The sequence below is a fragment of the Penaeus chinensis genome, chromosome 2, assembly GCF_019202785.1.
Source record: "Penaeus chinensis breed Huanghai No. 1 chromosome 2, ASM1920278v2, whole genome shotgun sequence".
NCBI lineage: Eukaryota > Metazoa > Arthropoda > Malacostraca > Decapoda > Penaeidae > Penaeus > Penaeus chinensis.
This window is the reverse complement of record NC_061820.1, coordinates 6,605,724-6,618,892: the sequence shown is the minus strand read 5'-3', so window position 1 is coordinate 6,618,892 and position 13,169 is coordinate 6,605,724. Positions and strand designations below refer to the sequence as shown.

The following is a 13,169-nucleotide window of genomic DNA, read 5'->3' as shown; positions in this document are numbered from 1 at the left end:
TTGCGATCATTATTATTGTAATCATTATCATAATTATAAGCATTTTTATTATAACTGATAGTAAAAAATCATTATTATTGTTATTACCATTGACACTAATATTATCGTTTCGATTATTATAATAATTATTATTATTGTTATGTAAGAAGGAGAAAGGAAGGGAGAAGTAACTCGGAATTTCCACGGCCAAGCTAGGTATCATTATTACAGTGATAATATTCATCATTATAATTATTATAATTATCATTAGTATCATTATCATCTTTGTTATCAATATTGTTATCATTATAACTATTATCAATATTATTTTTTAATTGTTATTATTGTTAATATTATCATTGTTATCATTATCATTATTATTATCATTATAGTTATAAACATGGCACTGATAATATTAATGATAATTATAACGACCATAATTATAATCATAATAATATCATTAATGATAATGATGATGATAATGGTTGTTACTATCAACATTATTACTATCAGAGAGAGAGGGGAGAGGGGTTACGGGCGAATAGCTAATTAGATAAAGAAAATGGAAAGATACAGGAAGAGGATAGCCCGACAGGTAATTGAGCAAAAGAAGACAGATGACCAGACAGCTAGAGAGAAAGGCTACCGATCACGAACATAGCATTGATTAAAGGTTGACTGAAAGCGCCGAAAGAAATTATTTAAAAGGAAAAGGAAGCGAAAAGAAGTCGAAAGATACCGTGGCAGAGATGACGCAGAGGGAAAGAAAGAATTCTAGTTTTGTAACCTGAGAAGGATGCCAGTTTCCTGCGATAAGTCCCCGCTGAAGTGTAGACTGCCTTTCGTCACATCAACTGCGGTCCTCGTGTTGGCAGTGTAGCGTCGTGATCTTTTGGAAGACAGTGAACAGTATAGAATTGTAGTGTTTTTTTTTTTTTTGAAGAGTACAGTGCTCTGCTATTAATCGCGGGAAAAATCTGGGCAGGGCGGAGTAAGAATGCCTACAGTGTCGACGTCCATACTGGGAGGCGTCCGTTGCTAATTGTCTTCCAGAGGAATTGCCTGTGTGTTACGGACTGTTCTGCCCGGGTCAGAATGAGTACGGTTTTGCCCTTCGCTCTGCTATCGTGTCATGATGTGTGGTTGGTGGCGGCTACGTGGTTGCTGACAGGCTTGGGGAGGGCACAGGTCGACGCCACGCCCGTCATATGGGAAAACTTCATCACGGACGGTACAGCATGTTGGTTTTAATCGTCAACTGAGCATTCGGATATCAGTGTCTGACTCTAATGAATTTTAGACAGCTTTTTATTTATATCAAGACACATAAACACACACACAGACACAATACAAACACTTACACACACATACACACAAACACACACATAAATATTTGTGTATACATATATGTATATATATATATATATATATATATATATATATATATAATACACACACACAAACAAACACACACGTACACACACACACACACATACACAAACACATACACACACATACACACACACACACACACATATATACACACACACACACACACACACACACACACACACACACATATATATATATATATATATATATATATATATATATATGCACATATATATTTATGTGTGTGTGTATTTATGTATTTACACACACACACACACACACACACACACACACATATATATATATATATATATATATATATATACACACACACACACACACACACACACACACACACATATATATATATATATATATATATATATATACACACACACACACACATGTATGTGTGTATATATGTATGTATGTATGTAAGTATGTATGTATGTATGTATGTATTTGTGTTCATGATAATATCAATATGGATGTCTTAATTGCTGTAATGTAATCTTATAACAGAAGCAACTCACAACCACACTGTAGAATTTGTTCTTAAGTCAGAACATCGACTAAAGTGCATTCCCGTGGCCGCAGGTTGTGAGTCTCTTCCGGGAAACGTCTCTCGGCAAGTGCCGCTCAGGAGTCTCCTCGACGAAGGCTTCTTTCTCCAGCTGGATATCTACGGCACGTACACACCTCGCCTCCTGGCGGCGAAGGCGCCTCCTTGCGTCCTACCGGGCAGCGAAATGTACCGCGTAAAGAGAGGCAAAACATACAAACAGCATTTCGAGGTTTTGTTCGAGACTGTAACTCCTGTGGAAGTCACCAGCGCCGAGGAAGAGGCGAAAGAAAAGGAAGAAGAGGGCGAGGAAGAGGGGAATGAAGGTCTGGAAGCGGGAGAGAGAAAGGAGACGCCGAGGAAAGTCGCGACCAATTGCAACTTTCCTACAGAAGGAGGAGGCATCGTGAGGCTCAAGTCTGGCTACGGATTCCTCTCGTGCCGAGGTAAGGACAGGGGCACTGACGTCGTTGGATGAATGGACGGACAGATGGATGGATGCATAGGTGTATGTTTGTATGAATGTATGGATGCATGTATGATTATGTATATATATGTGTGTGCATATGTGTATATATATCATACATTCATCCGTAAATACATATGTATACATATACATACGCATATACATATACATACATACATATCATCATCATCAGCCTGAGTCAGTCCACTGCAGGACGTAGGCCTCTCCCAATCTTTTCCAACTTTGTCTGTCTTGCGTTTTTTGCTTCCAGTCTTGGCCCCCAAATTTCGATATTTCGTCACGCCATCTTGTTATTGGTCTGGCCCTTGGTCTCTTTATGTCATCTATTACTTTCTTTGTTCATCTGTCGTCCTGTACCCTACATATATGACCTGCACATTGCCACTTTTTCTTTGTGATGCTCACAAGTATATCTTCCACTTTTGTCTGTTCCCTGATCCAAGTCGCCCTCACCCGATCTCTTAGGGTAATTCCCAGCATCAACCTCTCTGGGCACTTATTAGCCTCCTTTCCAGTAATTTGGTTGTAGTCTATGTTTCTGATCCATAGATCATAACTGGGAGGAGCATTGGTTGACTTTTCTTTTTAAACATAATGGCAAGGAGCCTCTTAATATGCTACTGTGTTTGCCGAAGGCGATCCAGCCTAGACTGATGCGTCGCTTAATTTCCTCTTCGCTAGATGCGTTTGTCTGTATGAGTTGCTCTAGGTATATATACTTGTCCACTACCTCTAGCGCTTCGCCTTGCACATGTATCTGTTCGAAGTGTACTATACTGATCTTAGTCTTTTTCTTGTTCATCCCAAGTCCGACTTTCAGACTTTCTCTATTCAGGTCGTTTATTAGTTGCTATATTTCATTTGCAGATTCACTGAAGCAACAATATCTGCAAATCTTAGATTGTTTAGGTATTCGTCCCCTATTTTGATACTCCTTTCGTTCCATTCTAGCTTATTGAATATTTCTTCAAGGCAAGCTGCAAACAGTTTTGGTGAGATGGTATCGCCCTGTCTAACACCTTTTTTAATTGGTATTTTATCAGTTTCCGTGTGGAGCTTGATGGATGCTGTCCCATCTTCGTATATATATATATATATATATATATATATATATATATATATATATATATATATATCTTCCAATATTTTACAATATACCTCTTCGAACAGCTGCTAGTACTGATGGTAATTGTACTGAGTCAAATGCCTTTTCGTAATCGATGAGTGCCATACACAGGGGCTTCATATATTCGTTATTTTTTCTCTTATTTGGATGAGCGTGTAGTTTTGGACTGTTGTTGAGAATCCACTGCGGAAGCCTGCTTGTTCTTTAGGTTGGTTAGAATCCAGACTGTCAGAGATGCGAGCTGTGATGACTTTTGTGAACAGTTTGTAAGTAACTGTAGGGAGGCTTATGGGTCGGTAGTTTTTTAGATACTTTCAATCCCCTTTTTTATGTATCAAAATAATTGTTGCATTTTTCCAGGCTTTCGGAGTTTTTCCGTTGAGAAGGTATTCGTTAAAAAGATTGGCTAGTTTCACTGTTGCAATTTCTCCTGCATCTATTATAAGGGCTATACGAATTCCGTCTTCACCTGGTGTTTTCTCTCTCTTCATGCCTGTGACCGCTCTTTTTATTTCTTCTGGTGTGATATTAGACGCGTCTCTAGTTACCGTGTTCGCTTCTATCCTTGGCTGTTCATTTGAGTTGTATAGATCCTTGTAAAAGCCTTCCACTACTCTTATGATTTCTTTCTTATTATATGTCACTTCTATGTCTGGTTTATATGTGTATATATATAAATATATTTATATGTATACATATAAAACTATAAATATATATATATATATATAATATATATACATACATATATATATGTATACACACACATGTATATATATCATATATATATATATATATATATATATATATATATATATATATACATATATATATATATATATATATATATATATATATATATATATGTATACACACACATGTATATATATCATATATATATACATACATATATACATATATACACACACTGACGTCGTCGGATGAATGGACGGACGGATGAATGGATGGATAGGTGTATGTTTGTATACATTATGTATGTACAGAAGCATGTATTATATATGTATATAAGTATATGATATATGTATATGTGCCTATATATATTGATATACTTATATATGTATACGTGTATAAGTATGTATATATATGCATACTTATATATATATATATATATATATATATATATATATATATATATATATATATAGACTATATACTGTATACATATAGACTCACAGAGACACACACACACACACACACACACACGCATACACACACACACATGCACGCACACACATGCACACACACACACACACACACACACACACACACATACACACACACACGCACGCACAGTCTAGGGTGTTTCAATAAATCCGACTTTTTCAGAATCATTCAGCAAGTTGCTAAACAGGCGCCTACTATGCTTAAATGACGACATGCAAAATATTAGACAAATAAAAAAATATCTAATATTCCCAATTTCTTATCAAAGTATAATACCATTTCCGGCGCTGGGATGAGGTGCAGCGGTCTCAGCATGACCCGCATGACCCACGGAAGGGCATTTCGGTTCATCCGACATTATGGCAGAATCAAACATAGGGTAACTTAGGTCATTGCGAATGATTCCTGGGGACTTCCGTAAAGATTCCCAGTCACTATGCATTTCCATATAAACTTGTGCTACCTTAATCATGCACATTACTCGCTCGCCTATATTGTGGTGACGATCTCGTCTGTGGCAATATGGCACTTCGACGTGGTGGTTTGCGTAGTGCCGATACACGTATACTGAAAGAGTTTGGTACCATTGATGTTTTGCCACCTAGACCACTGACGAAGAGTGACATTCTTGCTCGATAGTGTGCCTTGAAAGGACATGGTAACCAGACACTAAAAGAATGCTCAAAAGATAGCTTGCCATGCAATAATTTGACTATTACGGAATCTCAGATTTTTTCCAAGTTGCAGGCGGAAATTGCTGTGCTGTATAGCAAATTCGGCATTAAGACAATATCACCTTGGTATATGAAAGAAAAAAATAAAGAAAATAAAGAAAGAGTACTACGACTCCATCAGAAATGTAACACTGAAGACAAAATTCTCGAAAACTGTGATTGTGTCATTCAAGGCAAAGAAACAACCCCGAGAAATCCTCAAGGAAGATATAGATTGGTATGATGCAAAAGTACAAGGAAGCAATGGATAATCGGAAGTGTTGATTATCAGGCGCAAAGACGGGAATTTAACAGACTGAAATGGAAGCAGACCAACAATGCAGAAGTCCCATTTATATGCAACAGTGAAGATATTGCAGAAATGTCTTTTGCCAGTTGGTGTCAGGTGGCTGGGATTTTTTTGTTCCCTCCTACACATCTGCCTGACCATTGACACCCTATTGACCAAGCTGGAAGGAGTTTGTGATGGTGATTTGCCCAATAAATCCAAGATTGGAATAAAGAACAACACCATAAAGTGTCTGAAAGCACTGAAAAAAAATCCAAGAACAATCAGAAGTAATTTTGATTTTGCAAAAGTTAATTTCATGTGCTGGCGTTCTGCTGTGAACAGCAATGGAATGACTCTTTTCAGAACTGCTATTGAAACTTCAAGGAGGTATGCCAGGATTGGCTGTGAACATGGCTTTCCTAGCAGCTACTTCTCGTCATCAACAGACATCTGTATAATGCAGATGGTACACTTCTTCCCTTGGCCATACACACCAGCCCTATTAAAAAATAAGGAGAATCACAATTTCACTGCAGAAAAACTGTGTAATCTGAGTGTGAAAGATTTAATTTCCCAACATCTGACCACAGATATGAAGTTTGCATACTTGGCCTATGATATGCATGAAATCGATATGTGGAAACCCAAAAGTTCAATAATACCTGGCCATAATCAAAATTGTGAAAGACTGATTGGAGACATGAAAAATTGTGAAGACATAAACAGAATTGTTGTTGTAATAGAAACTAGAGAACGGCGCAGTCGGAGATATGGCAATGTAAACAAAGGAGTAGAATTAAAATTATATTGTATGCAATATATAATGTTCCAAATAAAATCATTACTAGAATCCTTTCCTTTTATAGCGTCTTGTTAAATAGAATATGTTACTTCAAATCATTTAAGCGAAGTGAGAAGTCCTGGAGCCAAAGCATGCTCTCGGCGACCCAAGCCCGATTCGGTGGGAGAAAACACAAAGTAAAGAGAAGTCAAGCCTACTAATTGAAAAATTAGTCTTATGGCAATTACAGAACTTTATATAATATTAATTTGTAATAGAAATATTTTTGATGCAAAAATATTAAAGAAAAGTATTAAAGAAAAATAAAATAGTTATACCGAACAACAGAAAACGAGGCGTTATTTGGCGTTCGAAGCGGTGTCTAAATCATAATTTTATCAAAACTTTCAAATGAAAATAGAGAATGCGAGATATTCTTTGATTTTAATAAAAAATACATTTCCAAACTCAGAAAATTCATAGGCGCCTATTTCTTAACTTGCCCCCGGGATTCGAGCAAATTTTAGAAAATCGACAATTATTGAAACACCCTAAACTGTCGTACACACACACACACACATTTATATATATATATATATGTATATGTATATGTATATGTGTATATATACATATGTATTTACGGATGAATGTATGATATATATACTTATATACATATATTATACATATATCATACAAACACACATAAACACACACACACATATATATGTGTGTGTGTGTGTGTGTGCGTGTGTGTGTGTGTGTGAGCGTGTGTGTGTGTGTGTGCGTGCATGTGTGTGTGTGCATGTATGTGTGTGTGTGTGTGTGCATGTGTGTGTGTGCATGTATGTGTGTGTGTGCATGTATGTGTGTGTGTGTGTGTGTGTGTATGTGTGTGACTTCAATATTTATTTCCAATAGCGACAATGCTTTGCTTCACCTTACATAATCGAAACGTAAGCAGTCACAGTGAATAACAGAGGATATATATGACAGAGAACAGATAGTGGAGTATTATTAGCAACGTGGCACCGAGTCAGAATCCCCCTGCATACAAGTAAGGCTTGAGGCAGCATCCGGCTCTAGATAGCTTTCACTGTTCTAGAAGTCTGTTGGTCAGCTCGGAGTAGTGTTCTTCAAAAGAAACTCACTGCAGACGATAAACACAAGAATGAAGGCCAAGATAAATCGGTCCAGGGAAGAAGCGGCCGCAAGAGACAAAGAGCTGGAGTTCTTGGGTGTGCCGTTCACGTCTTGCGGTTCTGCCCTTTTATTTCCTTTGTTCCTGTTGGTCCGTTTTCATCTTCAGATTACTCTTCCTATCTTTTAGTTATATATACATATATACACACACACAAATATACACATATATACATACACACATATATATATTATATGTATATATAGATATATATGTATAAATAATAAATAAACGTATACATACATACACACACACACACACACACACACATATATATATATATATATATATATATATATATATATATGTGTGTGTGTGTGTATGTATGTGTGTATGTATACATATACATATATGTTTACACACATGTATGTATATGTATGCATACATGCATACACACACACATATATATATATATGTATGTATGTATATATATGTATGTATGTATATATATATATGTATACACAGGCATAAATACATATAGGCATATACATACATACATACATACATATGCATATATATATACACACACACACACACACATACACACGTATATGTGTGTGTGTGAGTGCATGTGTGTGTGTATGTATATATAAGCATATACATATATATATGTATGTATGTGTGTACTGACACACACACATACTCTCACACATACAAAACACACACACACACACACACACACATACACGCACACACACACACACACACACACACACACACACACATGTATATATATATATATATATATATATATATATATATATATATGTATATATACAATATACATATATATATAATATATATATATACACACATATATACTCATATACATTAATATATATATGCCTACACATGCATATAAACCTCTCCCTCGCAGGCGAGAACGACGTCGACGCCGCCAGGGCCGCCCTGCAGGCGTGGCGGGAGGACGTGCGGCGAGAGGAGGCTCGGGCGGCCTCCACTAAAATCGCGGTGATGGGCGGCATCGGCGGCGGTAGGGCGGCTCGCTCCCTCTTTCCTCTGCTTTTCTCTTATGATATCTTTTTCATAATTAGTTTATATTTGTCCTTATTTTTTCTCCTCTCTTAGCCCTCTTGCCCTTCTTATTTTCAGTCTCTTTACTCAGTTTCACTCGTATCATCCTCCAAGTTTCGTTTCTTTCTTGTGTTTGTGAGACAAATAGCCTCTTCCTCTTCCCCCCCCCCTCCCCACCTCTCTTGGTGCATTATTTTTCGTAGAATTCGTGTTATGTCAATTCTGCATATAAACGATTGCTTAAACAACACACAGTACCACTCAATATTTACATGCATGATTAAGACCGTGTGGTTATCGCCTCACGCTGTCTCATGACCTCTCGTGCTGCAGGAATGGCGGCCCTGGTGCTGTTCTGCGTGGTGTGCGTGATGCTGCGCCTGCGAGCCACGAGAGGCCGAGAGCGCTCAAGGAGGAGGACCCGCCACCTCACGCCACCTCGCTCGGCCAGCACGAGGCTCACCAACGACCCCATGAGTTCCACGCAGCAATCGGCGCTTAACTCGCGCTGAAGTGTCGCGGAGTGCACGCACAGGCTTCAATACGGACTTTGTTTGTCCGGATACACCATATTTGAGAACACGTGATGTTATCCGATTGATTATATTCTCTGATTAGCCTAATTGCCTATTACTAATCCAGGATGTGAATAAATCATTTTGATATTGCTAGTAACCCCGAGTGAAAGAATACTCAAAATGATTGACCAATTGTAGTTCAGATTACATTCACTCCATTATATAGCAACACAGAATATAACATTTGTTATGTAATAGTGTTGCCAACACGTAATTACTGTCACTTTGGATTGTAAAAAGTGAATATTGTCCTCGTTAGGCTCTAGAACAGTGGTTCTTAACCTTTTTAGAGTTACAGATTTCTTTAAGAATCTGATGAAAGCTATGGATGCCCTTCCTCAAAAATATTCACATAAATACAACCTTGCAAATAATGTGTATAATTGCATATAATCTGTTAATATCAAATTAACCCATAGATATATGAGATACACAAAGTGTTATTAAACTTTAAATTAAACGATCTAAAAAGATATAATAATATAGATAATAATTATATCTGATCCTTACGGCCTTCCTGAAACCCATCCACGGAAACCCTAAGTGTCCTTGGACCTAAGGTTAAGAACTCTTGCTCTAGAACATACATCGATCTGAGATGGTGCAATGTGAATAAAGCATTATGTGATAATTTCATGAGGTAATAACTAGTCTTATAACATGTTCCATTTACACCGTAGCTATTACTTTCACTTTCACTCTCTATCATTACAATTCGCCTTTAGGTATTGTTGTCTTTCATGATTATTGTGAATATCGCTATTATTATCAATAGTTAATTTATTGCTACAACGAATACACTTTGATACCATAATTAAACTGTTTAAGTATTCAGGTCTGATATCTCGTTATATTAATAAAGGTAATTATTACGATTTATGAAAGCTTTTGTTGTAATATGATTCCCCTTTCCATCTGAAAAGAATCGAAAGAAAACAAGCAATGTTGTATTTATGTTGTAATTTCAACATTATCATCGGTAATATGGACATTTCATTCATAAAAGAATGGCACGCATTTAGTATAAGTTTCGCAGAGGAAAATGCAGACACAAAAATTGGAATCCTTTCCTCTTCTGCTTCATAAAAATCAGTGACACATTGACAACATATTTTAATCATATCTAATATTTTTTCCGAGTATTAGCAGATTTCGATGTTATTGTGGAAAAATAAAGAAGCCCGGATAAAAGGGAGACAAATAAGAGTAAATAATTACAAAAGCGTCCTGTTGACAGTTCAACCCCACAAACAAACAAACAAACGTGAAAGAATATTTTCATCTTTATTGATATAATTGACATAATACCAGGATGATGGTGCCAGATCTACCTGCCATATGAATGCAAATGTTACTATTTATAATTCAGACGTACTGCAAGAAATGCCCTAAACAAGTATATGAAAGGATCTGTGAGAATATGCTCAAGATAAAGTTGAAGAACAAAAACAAAGATAGGTAAACGACAGTAATATTAACCACAAGGAGGAGTCATCCGAATGACCTCGGAAATTGCGTGGATGGAAAAGAGGTGGAAATGAGGGTAATATAGAATATATGGAAGTGGAGGTTGAGTGAAGATCTGCACATAACAAGGGTACAACTACAGATGAGTCTTGAACAATTTTCTCTTCTAGGCGTCTGTGAAACGCATTGGTGTATCTACAACGCCTCCTTGGGTCCTTGGGAAGGAAGGACACACAAGGGACTCTTCTTGGTTAAGCAGGGCTCGTCGCTAACGTAAAAGTATTGGGAAAAGGTGAGGGCCGCGCAGGTGGCAGTGGGAGGTTGTCGGGGAGCCTGCACGTAGTTGTAGCACTCACCATTGTTGGCCTGTAGGGTCTGGTTGAGGATGGGTGAGGTGAAGGTGCGAGTCTGGCAGCTCTCCGAGTGTCTGGCAAACAGAAGGAAACGTTACAGTTAGTAAAGGATGCTATGATTATGTTATCACAATATGAAGGTTGTGGACCTGTACCCGCACAGCCCACGTGCTCCTCAAACCTACCTGACAGCCCAGTAAGGTGAGCCGAGAACCATCGGTTCATCGTTGACCCACGACCACCCGACCGTCTCGTTGACAAAACGTCCTCCAATCCAGAAATCAGTTGTCACCTCTGCGGGCGGTAAAAGAAGGTCAATAAAATTTGAAGTGACTCCAGTTGCCCTTGATGAATGATTTTTCACTAGCTTTTTTTGTGAATTTTGTTTTGGCTCCAAAAGTTTTCTAGAAATATATTTTTCATGCTATTGATATCAACGATGTTATTATCAGCATTGGCGTTATAATGATTAAAACGTTGGCAGCAATACTAATGACAATATAAAATAAAAAATGTTTTATGCTATTAATATCGATAATTTTATTATCAGCATTGACGTTATGATTATTAAAACGTTACCAGCAATACTAATGGCAATATAAAATAAAAAAGGGTTTATGCTATTAATATCTAGGATTTTAATATCAGCATTGACGTTATGATTATTAAAACGTTAGCAAAAATACTAATGGTAATATAATAAAAAATAATGTTCACAAAAATCATGGAACTGGGTAAACAGGCGAGATGGGTAGGACTAGTAATGAACTCATTGGTGACTAAGCACTTGGAGAGCCATATGTGTGCAAACACAATTGATAAATTAAACTACCAGTGGACATGGCATGTACGAACATGGAATCCCCAGCGGCAATGTATTAGGATTCACGGGGAATCTTTGCTTTCGCTAATAATTTTCAGCACAAAATAAACAAGTACAAATCTGGACTACTACCACGGAGCATCTTTATCATATTAACACCAATATTCACCAACTCATTTCAGAGTCAAATCTGCGTATGTCCATTCTCGTTAGAGGAATTTGAACTTACGGGAGAGTCGAAGGTGCTGCAAAATTGTAGCGAAATTCTTTCCGTCTTTTGAGAGCGTAAAAAGGTCGCTGCCGATGGCCTTGCAGAAAGCTCTTGCCTCCAGCCAGTTAACCTGTGGGAACACACATTTGTCTGGTTACCCATGAACTTCTACCGCAATTGGCTCACCAGAGACGCAATTGTTACAAGAACGACACAATTGAGAAGACGTGACTAACGTTCCCGATGAAGAAGATGGAGACGCACTGCTCGCCGACGCGTGTGAAGAGTTGCGGACAGTCAGCGTGGCGGAGAGTGAAGTTAAGTTTGGCATCGATCTCCCTGACGACGTCCTCCTCCTCCACCTGCGCGGTCGCTTCCGTCGGCATTGCCTCTGCAAACACCCACTCTCGCTTAGAGCGAGCCCGGGACGAAGCGCTCTCGACAGGCTTTTCAACTGTGGACACACCGAGCTCTGCCCTGTCATCTCAGGAAGGAAAAGGAAGAGGAGGAACGAAAAAAAGGAGAAAGGAGAAGAGGGGAAAAAAAAGGAAAGCCTAAGAGAGAAAGACAAGGAGAATGTAAAGTGAGAGTATGTGTATAGTATGGCAATGGCATCTGAGTAAACCAAGAAAGGAGGAAGTTTTAGATGAAAGCGGAGGCACAAACAAGTAAAAAGAAAAGAGACGCGAAGAAAAATATATGAAACGATACGAAAGAAAGTGAGAAAGGAAAGAGTGAGAGGTGAAAGACGATGAAAGACGCTGTGGGTCTCCATGGAGAGTGAACGAGGAAGAAGCGATGAAAGAGGAGGACGAAGATGGAATACCTGATAAAGGAGGGCGAGCAGGGAGCGACTGAAGAAGGAGGGCGAGGAATAACGAACGAAGAAAAAGGACGAGAAGAGAACGAGTGAAGATGGAGAATGAAGAAGAAGTAGCGAGATCGAAACCAGAAGCTCGGGTCTCTTTCAAGTACAGTTTCCAACCAGCA

General features: G+C 38.0%; 2 protein-coding genes across 5 annotated transcripts in view; one reads left to right on the top strand and one right to left on the bottom strand.

Annotated features, from left to right (window-relative positions):
* The first annotated feature begins 803 nt into the window (after nt 1-803).
* Nucleotides 804-10,214, top strand: LOC125031315. Of its 2 annotated transcripts, XM_047622004.1 has the most exons (4): nt 809-1,210; nt 1,969-2,379; nt 8,590-8,706; nt 9,081-10,214. In XM_047622004.1, the coding sequence occupies exons 1-4, from the start codon at nt 1,075-1,077 to the stop codon at nt 9,257-9,259; spliced, it is 843 nt and encodes a 280-aa protein (XP_047477960.1). In that variant the 5' UTR covers nt 809-1,074; the 3' UTR covers nt 9,260-10,214. The 2 variants fall into 2 exon arrangements, with proteins under 2 accessions (XP_047477969.1, XP_047477960.1); XM_047622013.1 differs by lacking the exon at nt 8,590-8,706 and having other exon boundaries at nt 804-1,210.
* Nucleotides 10,215-10,592: 378 nt separating this feature from the next.
* LOC125031298 overlaps nt 10,593-13,169 on the bottom strand; it is a 6,677-nt gene continuing 4,100 nt past the window's right edge. For 2 of the 3 annotated variants that reach the window (XM_047621974.1, XM_047621983.1), the window contains exons 6-9: nt 12,416-12,633; nt 12,198-12,309; nt 11,331-11,439; nt 10,593-11,219 (exon numbers count right to left, since the gene is read on the bottom strand). In XM_047621974.1, the coding sequence (XP_047477930.1) occupies nt 10,988-11,219; nt 11,331-11,439; nt 12,198-12,309; nt 12,416-12,633 (671 nt within the window). In that variant the 3' untranslated portion in view covers nt 10,593-10,987. The remainder of the gene's footprint in view (nt 11,220-11,330; nt 11,440-12,197; nt 12,310-12,415; nt 12,634-13,169) is intronic. The other variant, XM_047621991.1, reaches the window with a different exon arrangement.